Source organism: Lissotriton vulgaris, chromosome 1_1, assembly GCF_964263255.1.
Source record: "Lissotriton vulgaris chromosome 1_1, aLisVul1.2, whole genome shotgun sequence".
Lineage (NCBI taxonomy): Eukaryota > Metazoa > Chordata > Amphibia > Caudata > Salamandridae > Lissotriton > Lissotriton vulgaris.
Window position 1 is genome coordinate 856,338,767 of NC_141685.1, and position 22,720 is coordinate 856,361,486.

A 22,720-nucleotide genomic window follows, 5' to 3' on the forward strand; every position below is an offset into this window, starting at 1 on the left:
GGTACAGAAAGAAGCAAGAGAGGTACAGAAAGAGGCATGAGAAGTGCAGAAAGAGGTATGCGAGGTGCAGAAAAAGGCAAGAGAGGTGCAGAAAGAGGGAAGAGGGGTACAAAAACATAATAGGAGTACAGAAAGAAGCAACAGAGGTACAGAAAGAAGCAAGAGAGGTACATAAAGAAGCAACAGAGGTGCGGAAGGAGTCAAGAGGGGATGTAGAAAGAGGCAAATATATGCAGAAACAGGCAGGAGAAGTGCAAAAAGAGGCAAAAGAAGTGCTGAAAGAAGCAGGAGATGTGCATAAAGAAGCAAGAGAGGTGCAGAAACAGGCAAGAGAGGTGCAGAACAGAGGTGCAACAAGATTGATTGATTGATTGATTTTGTGATTTATTGAGCGCTCGTATGCCCGAGGCCGTCTTGGCGCTGTAAGAGACCAGCTGCCTGCCAGTAGACGTACTGCCTTTCTGAATTAAGACGAGAACAGCCAGGTTTTCAGGTTTTTGCGGAAAGAAGTACAAGAGGCAAAAGAAGTACAGAAAGAGGGAATATGGGTGCAGGAAGAGGCAAGAGGGGTAAAGAAAGAAGCAACAGAGGTGCAGAAAGAAGCTTCAGAAGTGATGAAAGAGACAAGAGAGTTGCAGACAGAAACAAGAGAGGTGCAGAAAACAAGAGAACTTTAGAAATACAAACGTGAGGTGCTGAAAGAGGCATGAGAGTTGCAGAAAGAGACAAGAGAGATACAAAAACAGGGAAGAGGGATGCAGAAAGAGGCAAGAGGGGTAGAGAAAGAAGCAACAGAGGTGCGCCGCCATCTTTGAGCGGACTCGCGCGCCTAGGGCTCACTGGAGAGCCTATTTAAGGCGGTCTTTGGCGTGGCGGTGGTCTCTACCACCTACCACATTGCTGCGAGCGCGCTGGACTAGCGCTGTGTAATTTTAACTTGCCTTCGTTTTGTATTTGGGTTAATTTTTGTGTTACACTTACCCCTGTTTTTAAACTTGGTTGCCTGCAGCTTGCGCCCCGCTCCCCTCACTGCATTTAAAAAGTGCACCTCTGTGCCTCCAAAAGCACCACCACTTTGGTGGGTCCGGGTCCTGGGATTCCATTTCGGGCGCCATCTTCGTTTGGGGCTTGTTATTCGGCGGCGGCCGCCATCTTTGAGCGGACTCGCGCGCCTAGGGCTCACTGGAGAGCCTATTTAAGGCTGTCTTTGGCGTGGCGGTGGTCTCTACCACCTACCACATTGCTGCGAGCGCGCTGGACTAGCGCTGTGTAATTTTAACTTGCCTTCGTTTTGTATTTGAGTTAATTTTTGTGTTACACTTACCCCTGTTTTTAAACTTGGTTGCCTGCAGCTTGCGCCCCGCTCCCCTCACTGCATTTAAAAAGTGCACCTCTGTGCCTCCAAAAGCACCACCACTTTGGTGGGTCCCGGTCCTGGGATTCCATTTCGGGCGCCATCTTCGTTTGGGGCTTGTTATTCGGCGGCGGCCGCCATCTTTGAGCGGACTCGCGCGCCTAGGGCTCACTGGAGAGCCTATTTAAAGTCGCTCCCTACGCGCAGCGGGACGCGCAGGTGGACGCCTTCGCTTAGCCTGAGTCGTGCCGGAGTCCTGCCCGTCTGCGCCCGTCAGCGTCCCGGAGGCGGCGGGGTGGCGGAGGATTCTGGTCAGGCGTGGGTGAGGATGATACACTATACCTCGGCGACGCTTCGCGCCATGCGTACTACATGTCACTTGTGTCGCTCTGCATTCCCTGGTCGACACAAGGGCAAACGTCGCCCACTGGGGCACAGTGCAGCGTCCTTAGGACAACTGAGGCGCATGCTAAACATCTCTGTCTGCTGCTTAACACAAGGTCGGTAGGAAGACATGCCCTGCACATTTACGATCTTCTTGTCAGGGATAACCCTCTATGTCTGCTCCAGACCGAAACCTGGTTGGGAGAGGCGTCCAATCCGGATATTTTTACTGCGATTCCTCCAACCTACAACATTTTTTGCCAAGACAGAGCTAAGGGCAGGGGGGGGGCGGAGTCGCTGTGGTGGTGAGGAAGAACATTTCCTGCTCAGTTCTTCCCGTGAATTCCATCAAGGGCTCTGAATCCCTTGGTTTTATGCTTAAACTGTCTCCAGGTCAAGCGCTTAAGGGACTGCTGGTCTACAGGCCTCCTGGTCCGGTAGGCTCCTTTTGGGAGGACCTACAGACAGCTATTGCGGAGCTGGCGCTGTCTGCACAGCATTGCTTGCTGGCAGGCGATTTCAATTTTCATCTTGATGTCACGGATGATCCGGATGGGGCCAAATTGCTGGATATTACATCTCCACTTGGCCTGGCACCGTTTGTGTCAGGGCCTACACATGAGAAAGGGCACACCCTCGATCAAGTGTTCTCTTCTGTCCCAATTGTTGACATCGAAACGCGGCCGGTGCTCTGGTCGGATCATAGGCTTATTGGGTTTTCCGTGTTGGAGAATGGGCGGTCTGACACCTGCGCCCCCACGGTGCCCAGATCAGCCTCGAGAGCGCTGCATAGCGCTGCTATGTTGGAGCAGGCGCTCACGGAACATCCTTGTCCTCTCTCGGGGGATCCGGAAAGAGACACTGAGGCTCTGCAGCGATGGCTGACTGAGAGGCTGGATGATCTTGCCCCAAGGGTAACCCCCCGGTCCACAGCGAAACGGCAATCTGCGCCGTGGTTTATGGAGGCGTTGCGTGTGGCTCGCAGCCAATGTAAGGTTGCTGAGTGGGCCTGGCGCCTTCAATATGATGGAGAGGCTAAACTTGCCTATAGGTCGGCGGTGAAGGCCTATCACCGTGATATTCTTGGTGCCAAGCGGGAATACCTTGCCAGGAGGATTGAGGCGTCGGCGAACTCCTGTAAGGAGATCTTCACGATTGTGAAGGAGTTCACGTCCCCTACCTCCTACTCACCACCGCCTGTATCATCTGATGCGTGGGTGTGTGATCTTGCCACTTTTTTCACCGACAAGATTAAGGCAATTCAGGCCTCCTTTTCGGAGAGCTCGGTGGAGGGTTGCTGTGGCCTCGGGGCAGGACCTGGAACATCGTCCATGTCAACGGCAGTACTGGCGGACTTTCCACCTGTCTCCAGTGATATGTCCCGGATTCTGCTGGCCAGTCTTAAATCTGGCTCGCCACTTGACCCCTGCCCGCCAAATTCTTGGCTGGGATGGCGGCAGTGGTGAATCCCCTGGTCAACCCGTTCCTCAATGCCTCCTTGAGGGAGGGGAGTGTCCCACGCACCTGGAAAAGGGCGATGGTGATCCCCCTCCTGAAAAAGCCTGGTCTTGATGCCGAGGTTTTGGCCAATTATAGGCCAATTTCACTTCTCCCGGCTCTGGTCAAGATCACTGAGAAACATGTCCATGGCGTCTTGTCGAGCTTCCTAGAATCCAACAACTTGCTCCATCCATCCCAGTCCGGTTTCCGCCCGAATTATAGTACGGAAACGGCATTGGTGGAGGTCTCTGAGATCATCAGGTAGACCTTGGATGTGGGTGGCAAGGCCATGTTAGTCATGTTGGACCTGTCGGCGGCCTTCGACACCGTCCCCCACGAGGCGCTTCTCGCCAGGCTTTATGACATCGGCCTAAGGGGGACGGTGTTCAGATGGTTTACATCTTTTCTGGAGGGCCGCCGCCAGACGGTCTGGGTTTCCCAGAGCTCCGCCGAGATGCCGCCATTGGGAGTCGGGGTTCCACAGGGTTCTGTGTTGAGCCCGACATTGTTCAACATCTTTATGTCCCCCCTGGCGGCTGCGGCGTAGGCTTACGGAGCCCAGATCGTGTCCTACGCTGACGACATGCAACTCCTCTTCACCTGTGGCAAAGATCAGCCATTTGATGGGGGGAGAATCCGGGACTGTCTGGACATGGTCTTTGGCTGGTTCCAGCGGAATAGTCTGAAGGCCAACTCCAGTAAGTCGGAGGTTCTATTTTTCGGCTGTGCCATCGATCCCGAGTGGCGGCAGTGGTGGCCGGCTGCCATGTGTCCCCCGGCAAAATCCTCCTTGGTTGCCAAGAACCTAGGCGTTAAGCTTGATAACAAGCTCTCTCTGAGAGCGCACGTTCTCGGCCTGTCCGGCACCTGTTTCGGCATTCTGAAAATGCTCCGCAAGTTTCTTCCTCTACTATCTGCGGAGCACAGACGGATTATGGTGCAGGCGCTCATCGGATCCAGGCTAGACTATGCCAATGCCCTTTTCTTAGGCCTTCCGGACTACTTGGTCCAGCGTTTGCAGGTGGCACAGAACTCTGCAGCCCGCGCGATTTTTGGTCTGCATAGACGAGCGCGGGCCTCTGGGCTGCTGCAGACGCTCCATTGGCTGCGGATCCGGAAGCGGATTATGTTCAAATCCCTGACGCTGGTGCACAAAGCTCTGTTTAGCTCAGGCGCTGGATACCTGCAGAAGAGATTGGCTTTCTATCGTCCTGCTCGCTCACTGCGTTCTGAATCCCGTTTCATGGCTGTGGTTCCACGTGTGAGGAAGGCCCGCATTGGGGGACGCTCCTTCAGCCTCAAGGCTTCCCAGCTGTGGAACTCGCTCCCACTGGTACTTCGCAGTACTCCCAATTTGCTTCAATTCAGGAAGAATTTGAAGACTTGGCTTTTTAATCTTTCTGTTTAGGTGGGTGTCTCTCTTTTTCTGTCGGGATCTGTTCTTCTTGTTATGTTGTTTTACATTGTAGCTGCCTGTGGAAAGCACCGGGACACTCTTTTAGAGTAGCCGAGCGCTATACAAACGCATTTTAACATAACATAACATAACATAACAGCAAGAAGCAACAGAAGTGATAAAAGAGACAAGAGAGTTGCAGAAAGAAACAGGAGAGGTGCCGAAAACAAGAGAAGTTCAAAAAGACAAAAGTGAGGTGCAGAAAGAGGCAAGAGAGGTGCAGAAAGAGACAAGAGAGGTACAGAAAGAGGGAAGAGGGGTGCAGAAAGAGGCAGGAGGTGTGCATGAAGAAGCAAGAGGGATTGCAGAAAGATGCAAGAGCAGTGCAGAAAGAAGCAAGAGAGGCACAGAAAAAAGCAGGGGAAGTGCATAAAGAAGCAAGAGAAGTGCAGAAAGATGTAAGCGAGGTACAGACACAGGCTAGAGAGGTATTAAAGAAGGGAACAGGTATGTAGAAAGAGGCAAGAGAAGTGCAGAAAGATGGAACAAAAATACAGAAAGAGGCAAGATAAGTGCAAAAAGAAGCAACAGAAATACAGAAAGAGGCAAGAGAAGTGGAGAAAGAAGCAACAGAGGTGCCAAAAAGGCAACAGAAGTGCAGAAAGAGAGGCAGGAGTGGTGCACAAATAGGCAAGAGAGGTACACAAAGAGACAAGAGAGGTGCACAAAAAGACAAGAGATGTGCAGAAAGAGTGTACACGACTGCAGAAAGAGGCTACAGGGGTATGTAAAGAAGCAAGAGAGGTGCAGAATGAAGCAAGAGAGGTACAGAAAGAAGCAAGAGAAGTGCAGAAAGAAGAAACAAGTGCAGAAAGAGGCAATAGAAGTGCAGAAAGAGGTATGCGAGGTGCAGAAAAAGGCAAGAGAGGTGCAGAAAGAGGGAAGAGGGGTACAAAAACGTGATAGGAGTTCAGAAAGAAGCAAGAGAGGTACAGAAAGAAGCAAGAGAGGTACAGAAAGAAGCAACAGAGATGCAGAAGGAGTCAAGAGGGGATGTAGAAAGAGGCAAATATATGCAGAAACAGGCAGGGGAGGTGCAAAAAGAGGCAAGAGAAGTGCTGAAAGAAGCAGGAGATGTGCATAAAGAAGCAGGAGAGGTGCAGAAACAGGCAAGAGAGGTGCAGAACAGCGGTGCAACAAGATTGATTGATTGATTGATTTTGTGATTCATTGAGCGCTCGAATGCCCGAGGGCGTCTTGGCACTGTAAGAGACCAGCTGCCTGCAAGTAGACGTATTGCCTTTCTGAATTAAGACGTGAACAGCCAGGTTTTCAGGTTTTTGCGGAAAGAAGTACAAGAGGCAAAAGAAGTACAGAAAGAGGGAAGATGGGTGCAGGAAGAGGCAAGAGGGGTAAAGAAAGAAACAACAGAGTAGCAGAAAGAAGCTACAGAAGTGATGAAAGAGACAAGAGAGTTGTAGACAGAAACAAGAGAGGTGCAGAAAACAAGAGAAGTTTAGAAATACAAACGTGAGGTGCTGAAAGAGGCATGAGAGTTGCAGAAAGAGACAAGAGAGATACAAAAACAGGGAAGAGGGATGCAGAAAGAGGCAAGAGGGGTAGAGAAAGAAGCAACAGAGGTGCAGCAAGAAGCAACAGAAGTGATAAAAGAGACAAGAGAGTTGCAGAAAGAAACAGGAGAGGTGCAGAAAGCAAGAGAAGTTCAAAAAGACAAAAGTGAGGTGCAGAAAGAGGCAAAAGAGGTGCAGAAAGAGACAAGAGATGTACAGAAAGAGGGAAGAGGGGTGCAGAAAGAGGCAAGAGGTGTGCAGAAAGAGGCAAGAGGTGTGTAGAAAGAAGCAAGAGGGATTGCAGAAAGATGCAAGAGCAGTGCAGAAAGATGCAAGAGCAGTGCAGAAAGAAGCAAGAGAGGCACAGAAAAAAGCAGGGGAAGTGCATAAAGAAGCAAGAGAAGTACAGAAAGATGTAAGCGAGGTACAGAAACAGGCTAGAGAGGTATTGAAGAAGAGAACAAGTGTGCAGAAAGAGGCAAGAGAAGTGCAGAAAGATGGAGCAGAAATACAGAAAGAGGCAAGAGACGTGCAAAATGTATCAACAGAAATGCAGAAAGAGGCAAGAGAAGTGGAGAAAGAAACAACAGAGGTGCCAGAAAGGCAACAGAAGTACTGAAACAGAGGCAATAGTGGTGCAAAAATAGGCAAGAGAGGTACACAAAGAGACAAGAGAGGTGCACAAAAAGACAAGAGAGGTGCAGAAAAAGTGTACACGACTGCAGGAAGAGGCTACAATGGTATAGAAAAAAGCAAGAGAGGTGCAGAAAGAAGTAAGAGAAGTGCAGAAAGAAGCAATAGAGGTGCACAGAGAAGCAAGAGGGTTGAAAACGGAAGAACAGAAATAAGAAACAAATGTAGAAAGAGGCAAGAGAATTGCAAAAAGAAGAAACTGAGGTACAGAAATAGGCAAGTGAACTGCAGAAAGAGGCAAGAGAATTGCAGAAAGAGACAAAAGAGGTACCGAAAGATAGAACAGGAGTGCATAGAGAGGGAAGAGAGGTGCAGAAAGAGGGAAGAGGGGTGTAGAAAGAGACAGGATGGGTGCAGAAAGAAGCAAGAGAAGTGCAGAAAAATCAAACAGAGGTGCAGAAAGAAGCAAGAGCTGCAGACAGAGACAAGAGAGGTGCAGAAAGAGTCAAGAGAGGCGCAGAAAAAAGGCAAGAGTGTCACACAAAGAGACAAGGGAGTTGCACAAATAGGGAAGAAATGAGCAGAAAGATGCAGGCATCAGGGGTACAGAAAGAAGCAAGAGAGGTACAGAAAGAAGCAAGAGAAGTGCAGAAAGAAGAAACAAGTGCAGAAAGAGGCAGGAGAAGTGCAGAAAGAGGCATGCAAGGTGCAGAAAAAGGCAAGAGAGGTGCAGAAAGATGGAAGAGGGGTACAGATAATGGTAATAGGAGTGCAGAAACAAGCACCAGAGGTACAGAAAGAAGCAAGAGAGGTACAGAAAGAAGCAAGAGAAGTACAGAAAGAAGCACCAGGGGGGCAGAAGGAGTCATGAGGGGGTGTAGAAAGAGGCAAATACATCCAGAAACAGGCAGTAGAAGTGCAAAAAGAGGAAAGAGAAGTGCTGAAAGAAGCAGGAGATGTTCATAAAAAAGCAAGAGAGGCGCTGAAACAGGCAAGAGAAATGCAGAACAGAGGTATAACAAGAGGCAAAAGAAGTACAGAAAGAGGGAATATGGGTGCAGGAGGAGGCAAGAGGAGTAGAGAAAGAAGCAACAGAGGTGAAGAAAGAGACAAGAGGTGCAGAAAGAAACAAGAGAGGTGCAGAAAACAAGAGAAGTTCAGACTATACAAACGTGAGGTGCGGAAAGAGGCATGAGAGTTGCAGAAAGACAAGAGAGGTGTAAAAACAGGGAAGAGGATACAAAAAGAGGCAAGAGGGGTAGAGAAAGAAGCAACAGAGGTACAGAAAGAAGCAACAGAAGTGATAAAAGAGACAAGAGAGTTGCAGAATGAAACAGGAGAGGTGCAGAAAACAAGACAAGTTTAAAAAGACAAAAGTGAGGTGCAGAAAGAGGCAAGAGAGGTGCGGAAAGAGGGAAGAGGTATGCAGAAAGAGGCAAGAGGTGTGCAGAAAGAGGCAAGAGGTGTGCAGAAAGAATTAAGAGGGATTGCAGAAGGATGCAAGAGCAGTGCAGAAAGAAGTAAGAGAGGGACAGAAAATAGCAGGGGAAGTGCATAAAGTAGCAAGAGAAGTGCAGAAAGATGTAAGCGAGGTACAGAAACAGGCTAGAGAGGTATTAAAGAAGGAAACAGGTATGCAGAAAGAGGCAAGAGAAGTGCAGAAAGATGGAACAAAAATACAGAAAGAGGCAAGAGAAGTGCAAAAAGAAGCAACAGAAATACAGAAAGAGGCATGGAAAGTGGAGAAAGAAGCAACAGAGGTGCCAAAAAGGCAACAGAAGTGCAGAAAGAGAGGCAGGAGTGGTGCACAAATAGGCAAGAGAGGTACACAAAGAGACAAGAGAGGTGCACAAAAAGACAAGAGATGTGCAGAAAGAGTGTACACGACTGCAGAAAGAGGCTACAGGGGTATGGAAAGAAGCAAGAGAGGTGCAGAAAGAAGCAAGAGAAGTGCAGAAAGAAGCAAGAGAGGTGCAGAGAGAAACAAGAGGGTTGAAAAAAGAAGAGCAGAAATAAGAAACAGAAATGTAGAATGAGGCAAGAGAATTGCAAAAAGAAAAAACTGAGGTACAGAATCAGGCAAGAAAACTGCAAAAAGAGGCAAGAGAATTGCAGAAACAGGTAAAAGAGGTACAGAAAGATAGAACAGGAGTGCATACGGAGGCAAAAGAGGTGCAGAAAGAGGGCAGAGGGGTGCAGAAAGAGACAGGAGGTGTGTAGAAAGAAGCAAGAGAAGTGCAGAAAAAACCAACAGAGGTGCAGAAAGAAGCAAGAGCTGCAGAAAGAGACAAGAGAGGCGCAGAAAGATTCAAGAGAGCTGCACAAAAAATGGAAGAGAGGTGCACAAAGAGACAAGAGAATAGAACAAATAGGTAAGAAAGGAGCAGAAAGAGGCAGGCATCAGGGGTACAGAAAAAAGTAGGAGAAGTGCAGAAAGAAGCAACAGGGGTGCAGAAGGAGTCAAAAGGGGGTGTAGAAAGAGGCAAATATACACAGAAACAGGCACAAGAAGTGCTCAAAGAAGATGGAGATGTGCATAAAGAAGCAAGAGAGGTGCAGAAACAGGCAAAAGAAGTACAGAAAGAGGGAATATGGGTGCAGGAAGAGGCAAGAGGGGTAGAGAAAGAAGCAGCAGAGGTGCAGAAAGAAGCAACAGAAGTGGTGAAAGAGACAAGAGAGTTGTAGAAAGAAACAAGAGAGGTGCAGAAAACAAGAATAGTTCGGAAATACAAATGTGAGGTGCTGAAAGAGGCAAAAGAGTTGCAGAAAGAGACAAGAGAGGTGCATTAACAGGGAAGAGGGATGCAGAAAGAGGCAAGAGGGGTAGAGAAAGAAGCAACAGGTGTGCAGAAAGAAGTAACAGAAGTGATAAAAGAGACAAGAGAGTTGCAAAAAGAAGCGGAAGATGTGCAGAAAACAAGAGCAGTTCAAAAAGTCAAAATTGAGGTACAGAAAGAGGCAAGAGAGGTGCAGCAAAAGACATGAGCGGTACAGAAAGAGGGAAGAAGGGTGCAGAAAGAGGCAAGAGGTGTGCAGAAAGAGTCAAGAGGTGTGCAGAAAGAAGCAAGAGGGATTGCAGAAAGATGCAAGAGTAGTACAGAAAGAAGCAAAAGAGGCACAGAAAAAAAGCAGGGGAAGTGCAGAAAGAAGCAAGAGAAGTGCAGAAAGATATAAGCGAGATACAGAAACAGGCGAGAGAGGTATTGAAGAAGGGAACAGGTCTGCAGAAAGAGGCAAGAGACATGCATAAAGATGGAACAGAGATACAGAAAGATGCAAGAAAAGTGCAAAAAGAAGCAACAGAAATGCAGATAGAGGCAACAGAAGTGGAGAAAGAAGCAACAGAGGTGCCAAAAAGGCAACAGAAGTTTAGAAAGAGAGGCAGGAGTGGTGCACAAATAGGCAACAGAAGTACACAAAGAGACAAGAGGTGCACAAAAAGACAAGAGAGGTGCAGAAAGAGTGTACACGCCTGCAGGAAGAGGCTAAATGGGTATAGAAAGAAGCAAGAGAGGTGCAGAAAGAAGCAAGAGAAGTGCAGAAAGAAGCACAAGAGGTGCAGAGAAGCAAGAGGGTTGAAAAGAAAAGAGCAGAAATAAGAAACAAATGTAGAAAGAGGCAAGAGAATTGCAAAAAGAAGAAACTGAGGTACAGAATTAGGCAAGAGAACTGCAGAAAGAGGCAAGAGAATTGCAGAATCAGACAAAAGAGGTACCGAAAGATAGAACAGGAGTGCATACAGACGCAAGAGAGGTGCAGAAAGAGAGAAGAGGGGTGCAGAAAGAGACAGGATGGTTGCAGAAAGAAGCAGAAGTGCAGACAAAACCAACAGAGGTGCAGAAAGAAGCAAGAGGTGCAGAAAGAGACAAGAGAGGTGCAGAAAGAGTCAAGAGAGGTACAGAAAAAAGGCAAGAGTGTCGCACAAAGAGACAAGAGAGTTGCACAAATAGGGAAGAAAGGAGCAGAAGGAGGCAGGCATCAGAGTTACAGAAAGAAGCAAGAGAGGTGCAGAAAGAAGCAAGAAAACTGCAGAAAGAAGAAACAGAGGTGCTGAAAGAGGCACGAGAAGTGCAGAAAGAGGCATGCAATGTTCAGAAAAAGGCAAGAGATGTGCAGAAAGAGGGAAGAGGGGTACAGAAAAAGGTAATAGGAGTGCAGAAAGAAGCAACAGAGGTACAGAAAGAAATAACATAGGTGCAGAAAGAGGTAAGAGAAGTGCAGAAAGAAGAAATTGAAATGCAGAAAGAGGCAATAGACGTTCAGTAAGAAACAACAGATGTAAAAAGAGGCAAGAAAAGTGCAGAAAGAAGCAGCAAAGGTGCACAAATCGGCAACAGAAGTAAGAGGCAAAAGAGGTACAAATAGAGACAAGAGAGGTGCACAAAGAGACAAGAGAGTTGCAAAAATAGGGAAGAAAGGAGCAGAAAGAGATAGGCATTAGGGGTACAGAAAGAAGTAAGAGAGGTGGAGAAAGAAGCAAGAGAAGCGCAGAAAGAAGAAAGAGGTGCAGAAAGAGGCACAAGAAGTGCAGAAAGAGGCATGCGAGGTGCAGAAAAAGGCAAGATAGGTGCAGAAAGAGGGAAGAGGAGTACAGAAAAAGGTAATAAGAGTGAAGAAAGAATCATGAGGGGTTCAGAAAGAAGCAAGAGAGGTACAGAAAGAAGCAAGAGAAGTGCAGAAAGAAGCAACAGGACTGCAGAAGGAGTCAAGAGGGGGTGTAGAAAGAGACAAATATATGCAGAAACAGGCAGGAGAAGTGCAAAAAGAGGCAAGAGAAGTGCTGAAAGAAGCAGGATATGTGCATAAAGAAGCAAGAGAGGTGCAGAAACAGGCAAGAGAGTTGCAGAATAGCGGTGCAACAAGAGGCAAAAGAAGTGCAGAAAGAGGGAATATGGGTGCAGTAAGAAGCAAGAGGGGTAGAGAAAGAAGCAACAGAGGTGCAGCAAGAAGCAACAGAAGTGATGAAAAGACAAGAGAGTTGCAGGAAGAAACGAGAGGTGCAGAAAACAAGAGAAGTTCAGAAATACAAACGTGAGGTGCTGAAAGAGGCAAGAGGCAAGAGAGTTGCAGAAAGAGACAAGAGAGGTGCAGAAACAGGGAAGAGGGATGCAGAAAGAGGCAAGAGGCGTGCGGAAAGAGGAAAGAGGGGTTGCAGAAAGAGGCAAGAGCGGTACAGAAAGAGGGAAGAGAGGTGCAGAAAGAAGCAGGGAAGTGCAGAAAGAAGCAAGAGAAGTACAGAAAGATACAAGAGAGGTGCAGAAACAGACAAGAGAGGTGCAGTGCAGGGTTGCAGAAAGAGGCAAAAGAAGTACAGAAAGAGGGAAGAGGGATGCAGAAATAGGCAAAAGGGGTGCAGAAAGAGGCAAGAGGGGGTGAGAAAGAAGCAACAGAGGTACAGAAAAAAGCAACAGATATGATCAAAGAGACAACAGCCTTGCAGAAAGAAGAGAGGTGTATAAAGAGACATGAGAGGTACAGAAAGGGGTAAGGGAGGCACGAGTAATGCAGAAGGTTAAAGAGAGGTACAGAAAGACTCAATAGAAGTGCAGAAAGAAGCAACCAAGGTGCAGAAGGAAGCATCAGAGGTGCAAAAAGAAGCAAGAAGGGTGCGGAAAGAGGCAAGAGATGTGCTGAAAGAAGCAACAGAGATGCAGAAAGAGGCAAGAGAAGTGCAGAAAGAAGGGGCAGAAATGCAAAAAGAGGCAGGAGAAGTGCAGATAGAAGTAACAGAAATTCAACATTTTGATTGCTTCACAGACTCTAAAATGTGTTGTTACATCTTAGTATTTCCGTGAGGTCAGAGCACACTTGCTAGGACAGAGTCTGACAATTGTCCAAAGGAGACCAGTGTACACATGAGGTAGGCAAAATATGATAGGAAAAGGGTAGTTATACAAGACCATGGGGACAGAAGTCTATTGAATGCTTTAGGTAGGTTGTGTAGCATAGACTGAAGTGTCTAGGCAGCACCAGGCATATGCGAAGAGGAGGTAATGCTAAGGTTTGCTATGCAGGGGTCATTGGAGTCTCTGCCATCAATTGGATTCTCAGCCTGCTTTTCATGATGTTGATAACAATGTTCACGGGACACTCCAACAGCTCCCATAGGCACTGTATCCAGGGCATGAAGGAGTGTGTCTGGTGATCCAAATGCACTGCCATCAGGCTCCGGGTGGGCTGTGGCAAAGCACGCTGCTTTTCAAGAAGTGATGACTGTGCCCTGGAAGAGGAGTAGAGTACTGCTTGCCAGGGAACTCCACAGTGTGTAAGAGTATTGTGCTGGCAATTGGACAGTGAGTGCTGCCTGAGGAGGAGGCACAGAGCACCCAACCAACAGGAATTCCGTCTCCAAGTAGCACTGATTGGGCTGGAAGGGAGAGAAGATGTGAACCAGTACATAAGGTCTTTGGTGGTTCCACAGCTATGCTTCGGACTGAGGGGCAACCCTGTCAGAGACAGATCATGGGGCATTTACCACATATGAAGACCCTTTCTTGATGCCGGCAGACTTGTGCTCCACTCTGGCTCGGCTTATGGTGCATGCGTGCTTCCTCATAGAGCTCTGTAGTTCCAGGCCCCTATTGGTCCCAGCTCAGGCTGCAACCTCTTGGGCTCACATCCACCTATTCTTCTTGGTCTTGTGATGATGATGGAAGTCTTTCTACCACAAATGCTGGTTGCAGAGTCGCTTGAGTGTCTCCAGGGCTGACGCAAGGATGGGATTCTGCTCCAGAAGCTAGAGAATTTTAACTGGATTGTCTGCCAGAGGCTACAAGTGAGCCATAAAAAAGGTGAAGCCCACCGTGGGTCACATAAGTCATCTTGGAAAGGTGGCTCCTATTTCTTAAACCAATACAATCCTCATAAAAAACAAATGACTACTTAAAGTATGACCTAAATAAGTAAGCAAATGAGTGTTATACTTGTTAGGATTTATTTTTTCATAAATTTAACTTGTATTTACAAATAATAAAGTAAAGTTCCATTATAATAGATAACATTCAAGTAAGCACTTGTTTATCCTACGAACTGTGGAGCTTTTAGGTGGGAAAAACTTTTCAAGGGGATTAATGCACTGAAGCTCTACAATTTATGCTGCTCCTCAAAACAATGCACATAATTCATTGTAAGGGAAGCATTCTCTAGTGGTATAGTAATACACTTAAAAACAGGAAATATATTTGCTGGCTAATCCAAAATCTGAATGACATGCTTATTAAGTAATCGCTGAAAGGAACTGAGCAAAAGAAATCAATGCCAAAAGAGAACTAAAGTTATCCTAAGCCAAACTGATAAAGGGATGTGTGTAAGAGTCTTGTAATTATAAGATGTTGGTAATGATCACTCTCCAGTTAATATACAGTATGTCTATTTGGTTACTCCAAAAGGACAAAATATGGACTTTGCCAAAGGGTGACTCAGGTAGAAAGAATTTAGTGTTAGAAATTCAATCCATTCAAATGTCGTGAGATTGAATTGGGTTTTAATTCTTCCAATAGACAGGGACTCCAATCAGACATGTTATAACAGCGTTTGGTGTATAGCACTGACACCTACAGCTTTTTGGTGATTTTGCCGAAGGTACATACATTTTAGATTAATTGTGGTGAAGGTCATGCAGCAGGATGGACACTAGCAATGAATAAAGTTAAGCCATGCTCGCACTTAGGACTTCAATCTATTTTTAAGAAGAAGTTGAGCAAAATATGCATTACTTTCAATGACAATCATATGAGGTCTAGTCTTCATATTTTGACTCGGCTTTGAGGCAAGTTAGTACTTTTGTATTCTTAAAGGTACAATATTTCTTGTTTTTTCCCACTTCCCGCCCTTGATGTGTGCAAATGACTCACATTTTCCAGGTTGTAAATGGGTAAGAGAGAAGCTTGTGAATGTTTACAAATATGTAGGTTTATAGAATTGCACAAATTCCCAGTTCATTCGAGCTCTTGAGCACCTAATCCAAACCAATGGAAGATTTTCCTACATGAAAATGTTTGAATTAGTATTTCCTTAAACCAACTTTTTGAAATTCTGAATGTGATTTTGCACTGGTAAAACTGGCTATCTGTGGAGTCATTCCTTAGATCAACTTCTTTCAATTCCAAAAAGTGATTTTACTATGGCAATACAGGGTATGTGCTACAGAGAACAAACATAGAAATTTAAATAGTTTTTGGGGAACCCGATCCAGAGAGTTTAGCTACATTACTAATTATGGTAGTTGTGTTCATTGCAAAATTCCTGCAAAAGACTTTAGTCAATTTCAAAATTTTCTACAGCGATAACCTGAAACACAAACCTGAATTGCTCTCCTTGAAGCCATACTTCTTAGTGAGTATTTCAGGCGGGCGGTCAGAAGTGTCGTCGGATTTGGTAATGAGCCCCTCCTTCACTGACTTCATCCCGTTGATGATCACCACATTTTCCCAGCAGAATTGCAAGCTGAAGACATCACCATAGGTTTTCCTCAGCTGCAGCAAAGAAAGCAAGCAAATAAAGGGGAAAGCATTTAGGTCAGTTAACAAAACAATTTTGAATGGTGCTATTGGATGTTCTTAATGTTAAGTGAGACAGTGGGTGGTCCTTTGTGTTTTGTTATTGTTTTGTGTTCTGTTGTGCTCTGCAATTACTTTTTTTGTTAAATACTGCAAGCCAAAAGCATCACATTCTTTTAAAGTTCCAGTGACAACAAACATTTACCACTGTCTACAGTATAAGGTGGTAAAATACCACTATTCCAGCTCTTCACCTATTTAAGACACTATTGTGCTCAAAACTATAGCAGAGACACGTCTTAAATAAGCACTTTCAGTGATCACTTGTCATCGATGGATCAAACACGGAGAGAGACATACATTATAACATGTGGAGAGATGGGATATAGAAAATAATTGAGATCCTGAATAGAGAACAGAAAAGAGAGAAAGGCATACTCACCATTAGATACAAGCACAGATATTACAAAGGCTTTAGTAACAGTAAGTTGTTAACTCAAACTGAGTTTTTAAGCTCGGGCAAAAGCAGTGGAGTACAAAGTGAGCAACTTTACCAGAGACTAAATCAAAATTATAAAATGCCCATGCTCAGTGTGACAGGAAATTAATCCTAAGGGTCCTTTCATTTCCACTAAAAATCAATGTTTCATATAATCACTGATGTTGGTGACAATTTCTCTTTGTTGACCCTTTAATGCTTTGCAAGGCATGGGCAATACCCCAAGGGTGCAAATGACTCCTGCAAAGTGAATAAAGAAGCACCCTGAGAAATTTAAGATACCATACTGAGAAAATAGATATAATCTCTACTCTTTAGAAGATTGCAGAAGAGAAGTGGGAGTGCACAGGGTGGACTCGTTGACCAGACACCTGTGAGTGCTGGACTTCTGAAGTGGACTACATTAAGTTAAGTAGGGTGAAATAATCGTGCTGGGACTGCCTTTCTATGTTAACACACCCTAAATGATGCTGTAAGTAGACATGGTCTCCAGAGACCTGGCTCAGAAGTCCTGAAATAAAACAATTTGAATGCTTGTGATGTTGCTGCAGAGAATCCGTGTTTATCAAGGTAACCAACTTCAGCCATTACCTTTTTCATCTTCTGTGAAGCCTCGGGTTGAGGGTCTTTAGTAAAAATTATCTGGAAATTCCTGATCCTTAGTAGGATTTCTTTTTAATTACAATTTTTTCTTACTGTAGTTATATATTTTTTTTCCCCTTTTAAGTAAATGAATCCTTTTAACACCTTGGCTGCTAGGCGTTTTCCCCCCTCCTGTGCTGGGAATTGCCATTTTGCTGGTGTCATGACGAGCTCAGCTCGTCATCAGCACACGACACCCGTGGGTGATGACGAGCTGAGCTCGTCATCAGCATCGAAAGGGTTAACCAGACCTTCTAGTCTCTTCTCAAGGTGTCTGCTTTGCTTTAAAATTATTTCTATGCAAATGGGTCAAGAGTTAGCTATCTCTCTAAGAAACGATTTGCCTGTCAATTGAAACACTTTTACATTCACAAACCCTGAAATTTAGAGAATCAAACAGTTTTCAACCATAACATGGCATTTGAGTATGTAAAAAACGCTTTTGTGAGTCAGAAAAGCCTGTCCAACTCACAAAGAGGGTTGTAAATCATGCTCATTTGCAAATAGGTGGTGTGAAAGAGATGTTTCCTCCTAATCGCAAATAGCAATGACATCTAACATTGGTTTGAGACTGAAATATAGCTCCCAACCTCTGAAAAGTTATGGACACCTCAAAGGGTGTGTAACTGACCCACAAAGTGGAAGCTTTCATCATGCCTTTGGGTGTTTTTGGTAGTGGTGTTATAATTTAGACTGTTAATTTGTAGTAAAACGGCATGATGGGCTATTCTCCTTTTACTGAGATAAAATCCTCTGCTATGAATATGGTGTCAAAAGTATAGACTATATCATGTGTTACCCTAATGGCAAGTTGGACACTTTAAGGTGATTGAGAATCTTGACAGTCAGTTGCAATAAAGATCTGGTAAACCAGGTATTGGGGTCTTCTAGTTTGCATAGATTAGAGGAGTCAATTATGATATCTAATAGAGAGTTCTGGAGGGTGTTAGTGAATGTTGTGTTATGTAGAGGTGGTAAGTAAATTAGAAAGAATGAGGTGGTAAGGGTTAGGAGTGCTGATCAGCAAGTAAGTAAGGATTCACACTCTAATGTTAGGTTATTGGTATATGAATGTCCCCTGCATGGCTTGCAGCCTTCTTCACCAACCTGAGTGTCCAACTGCGGGTATCTGGTATCTTGTTCATTTGAGTTTCACCCCAGCCTCATACCAATCTTGTTTTGCATGACGGTCTGTGTCTTCATGTGTTTCTGGACCACAAACCAATCAAGTGAAAAGAGCGGGACAGAAGTACAATCGATTATAAGGCATGTTTGCTCCTGAGATTAGATTATTATTTTGACTACTTGAGGCTAAAATATTTCTCATGACATTACTTGGTTGTGATGCTGTTGCCTGGGCCGATGTTTCTCCCATTTATAATACGAACTTTGGAAGAGAATATAGGTATCGTACAAACTCTCACTCATTATCACTTCACTGCATGTCTTTACCTAGAAATATAGGGTGGGCATCACACAATTCATATAATTTTAGGCACTCGTAGAGGTAACTCACAGAGAGATTCTTGTATTAGAATGTCATCACTTGCTTCTGATTTATCACTAAAACAGAGACACAATTGTTATGTGTTATAACCATGGGTTAAGTTAGATGCGGTTCCTAATTTACGAATATGTCTCCTCATATGATCACGAGAATTTAGCTATATTTGTTCTAGTACCTTGAACTGGTATATGCTTTATATTTTGTGCATGGGTTTCCACCATCTGAACGCCACTAAGATTGCCTAAATCTGAATGATGATTAAAGTCACAATGCTGTGATGAATAATGATACACGAATGCAATCTACTGTATTACAGTGGATGTTATTTCTGTACTTCTTTTAGCCCTGAAGAAGTTGCGGAACATTTTCTTTTTGAGCGACGGCAAACATGTTGACTCTTTTAAGGCTAAAGATTTTCTCAACTGAACAAAAGATCAGAAAAGGAATAAAAAGAAAAAGACAACTGCTAACTTTTGATTGTTGGTAATGACATCATATATTAGCGTGTGCTGGAGGTCTGCTTGTACATTGTTATGTTGTCTTAGACCACATATTAGGGAGTAGGGTGGTTCTTCCCACCTCATTAGCACCGCATTTTCTTATAGCAATAAAAAGGATTTCTTGTGAATTGTCTGCACAGTAGCAATTTTTTTAATTACATCAAGAATTGACTACTGTAATAGTCTGTATGCAGGGGTGGCAAAATCTACCCTGCATAAATTACAGATGGTTGAAAACTCGGCAGCTCGACTGGTCCTGAGGTGGCCCAGAAAATCATCAGCGTCAGCCGCCTTAGACATGCTGCACTGGCTTCCCATCCAGAAACGTATACTATTCAAAATCCTCGTGATTACATTTAGATGTTTTCACAAGCGCGGCCCAAAATATCTGTCCAACAAATTTCACAGACCCCACCCCATTAGAGAACTCAGGTCAGCCACGGCCAATTTGATGACTGTCCCCAAGTTCAGACTTGCCACCAAGGGCGGAAAATCACTGGCAGTTCTAGGAGCTAAAGCCTGGAACACACTCCCTGCTCACCTTCGCTTAATTACATCAGACCAGATCTTCAAAAAATCCCTAAAAACTTGGATTTATGGATTAGCCGAATCAACGTGCGAATCTCTTGTTTAAACTACATACAACATCTATAATTCAGCTAAAACATCTGATAATCTACTAGCAATGAAGTCGCAGAGCCAGGATGCTCCCTGGAGTGACAGTGCGCTACATAAAAACCCCAAAACATCAAACATCAAACACTTTCCTCCAACCTACCACCTATTTTAAGACAATATCATCCAGTTTCTTATCTGGAATCATGTATGTCCACTTGATAGATGGTAATGTGTTTCTAGTTTTACTCTTTCTATGAAGTTGAGTTCAACCACACAACATTACAAACTAATTGTCACAAGATACATAAGTGCCTATTTCCCAAGAAAATCTTTCAGAATCTAAAACCGCCACTCTGCAAGCTATAACCCGAGCCAATTATAAAGCCAATTTTCAATTGCAGAAAATGTCAGTCTCACATCATGGTTTTCATTCCTTTGAATAGCACTGAAAAACTACCTGTCAGCCGATATCTACTGGTGCCTTTATGTGCCACAGGTATGAATGCCCTATTACTTACTGATAATTTTCATTACTCCTGTTGTCCTCATTCCAATCAATACTTGTGGAGATAACCTTCTCCCAGACAGAAAAAAAGAACAGTGTAATGCTTGGATCCGAACCCCACCCCCTCCCACTGATAGTACTTAACAAGTACTCACCCAGCATTCTTCCTGAACTACCAAGCCATCAACAGGAAGCCTGGCCGCACGGGAGGAAGTGAGGGGCATAATAAATGGAACAAGGACAGCGTAACCAGGAGTATTGTAGGTTACCGAAAAGTAATAGGGCCCTGCCCCCAGGTCCCTCCAGTCCTCATCCCATTTATTACTTGTGGAGCATACCAAAGCCAGAAATGTTGCTTCCAAACCCCCAAGCACACCCAGGATAACACACAGAAAGCAGCTTCCCAAGTGAAGCAAATGGAGAATCGCAAAAACAACTAGCAGGAGCACACAGCCCACAAAAGCACCCCACCAAGCTGCAGGGTCGCACCCCCTAGAACAAGCAGGAAACTACCAAGGTGATCAAACAAAAATAGGAACCCCTTGATGTTGCCATCCTGAGGGCTGCCAACCCACACCAGGAACCCCTGAGCCAACAAAAGAGGAGAACCTGCAAAGCAAGCACCAGAACTACCCAGGAACAGGTCAAAAGCGAAACAACCAAGGACTGGAAACTAGGACCCCAGAAGCGGAAGGTTCCAGCTGCACCAAGGAAACAGCCAACCAAAGAAAAAAGGACAAGCAGGGCACCCAGGCCCCGCCGACACCAACTCCCAAAAACGCCAAGCGGAAGGAGGCCTGAAACAAAGGAGACCAGAAAAAGATACCAAGGCCAGAAAAGAGGCACACACTACGCCAATAGCAATAAGCCCAGCACCACTGAGCAGTCACACAGACTCGGCAGCAGAAACCACAGGGAGCATGCCCAAGCAAGAACTGAAAGAAAGTCCCCTGAAGCCAAGAAGACAACCAATCCTAAATTAAGCCAAGGGGAAGCAAGGGAAGAACCCACAGCCCCAACCCAACCAGGTTTTAAGGGCAAAAGGGCCAACCACAGGACAAACCCCAACACCACCGGGGTGATCCGTCGGAGACCAACCCAAAAAAAGAGGACAGGGCCTGCCAACAAGACAAAGGCAGAAACCCAAAGGACCAACCAAGAGCAGGGCCACACAGACGAACCCAGGAAGAGAGGAAGCACCGACCAAGAGCCAGCTCCCACCAACCAGACTAATCCGGCCACCAGAGAGCCTGTAGGACACAGCCACTGAAACTCTCAGAGGAGGACCAGGCCCAAGCAGGAATGTCCAGCACCCCTCCCCCACTGTCCAGTCCTGAAGTAGACCCATAGCAGAGGTGTCAATCTACCCCGTATTGCGCCAGGGTCGAAACATCGACGTTTTTTTCCCCCACCATTTTGAGGCCTGCACCGTGTTATTATTTTCCCGTGTCCTTGTCACCCCTTACACTCTGCCCCTGTTTAAGTGGTTTCTGAACAGTGTATGGGCAGGCCTCTTGATAGTTCAACTAGAAGAATTACATTTTAGCTGAGCCAAAATTATCTGAATTTTTCCCTTTTGAATCTTTCCTTTTCTAATCACTTGAGCACTTTCTTTGCACCAACTTACTGCATCTGGCCGTCTTCCTCATTTTTATTTAAAATTGTTTTTGTGTACATATGTTTTATAAATATTGTAAATAAATTGAGATATTGTAATCAAAAATAGATGTACTTTTTGAACTAAGAAACTTGGGTACTATGAACGATTAATAATTGTATCTGGCTGTTCATTGTTTTTCTCTCTCCCCTTGATTTTCTTTACAGGATTTGTTCCTTTTTTCAATAATTATTCATACATTGATTTGTGTTTTTGTATAAATGTCTACGACCACCTTGTTTTCATATACTAATTGACACCCAGGTCCTTTGACTTGTAGGGTTAACCCCATTTATTTAATGGTCAGCACCAACCACCAGCACAGACACAGGAAGACCACCCAGCACCCACACCAGGAGAAGGAGCAGGAGACAAGGGACAGGTCAAAAGGCAAAAGCTAAGGAACCCACAAGAACACAGGGGACCCCAGGACACAATGTGATAAGAATGGAGGGATAACACTCGGTCCTATGCCATCTTTTTCACATTCATAGAGCGGGGCCTCATTGCCTGAGCGAGCGCCAGGAGAGGTGAGGTCTGATCCCAAGATTCTTCTGGGTGAGTTCAGTTGATATACCATATGGATACCAAACCAGAGTACTGATAAAATATATATTTTTACAGTATATTTTCTGTGGCTTCTTACATGTTTCTACAGTGGCATTTTTTCATATTTTCTGTGTTTGTATATGTATACATGTTTATCTTTCAGGAAAAGAATCCAATCACAGAGATGTCACTCCTACACTTTGGAACTTGACACAGGGTAGGGCATATCTTTGTTATTTATATTTTTCTCACTTTACTTTGCAGTAGTGTTCTATACTTGGTCCTGAAGAAAGCCACTGTTCTACCTACCGACCTTGGATGGCTGAAACATGTCAACCTCCTTAAACATCAGAAGATAGTTACCATTTTTTCATACTATCTAACACTATTTTTAACCTTGACATTATAATGACCCCATAATAAATTTGTTCTTTGGCATCTTAATAGTCAATTTTATCCTCACTTTTTTGTCTTGTTTTTACAATTATAACACTGCAAATTATCTTTCAGCACCACCGAATTTCAATTCATGGTCTTTCACATCACTGGTGGATCTATACTAGGATATCTCACAATAACAACAAGTGAGATACCTAAAACAGATACCAGTTTTTCTATAAAATCCCAGATGATGATGCTCCGCCATTGGGTGGGCTGATGGGTTTCTTTTCCACTCTTTGTGCAATATAACACACACATTTTTCAAGACACAGGTTTTGCCATTGTAGGTTCTCTTTTTAGCCTCATGTTAACACCCAGAAACACCCCTCAACCAGACAGAAAAGGCAGAGGAAGAGCCAGAGGCCAGAACCAAGTGCAGCCCAACACCCTACCAGGAACGAAGCCCACAACAGGGCCCAACCCAAGGAAAGCCAAGGGGCAGACACCACCCAACCCAGAACAAAGT

The 22,720-nt window shown here is 45.0% G+C and overlaps 1 protein-coding gene across 2 annotated transcripts in view; it reads right to left on the reverse strand.

The window, feature by feature from the left end:
• The window catches only part of LOC147748025 (cytochrome P450 2D15-like), a 777,398-nt gene that overhangs the window by 674,251 nt on the left and 80,427 nt on the right, over nucleotides 1-22,720 (reverse strand). For both annotated transcript variants that reach the window (XM_086957982.1, XM_086957972.1), the window contains exon 2: nucleotides 15,141-15,312. In XM_086957982.1, coding sequence (XP_086814108.1) covers nucleotides 15,141-15,312 — 172 coding nt within the window. The remainder of the gene's footprint in view (nucleotides 1-15,140; nucleotides 15,313-22,720) is intronic.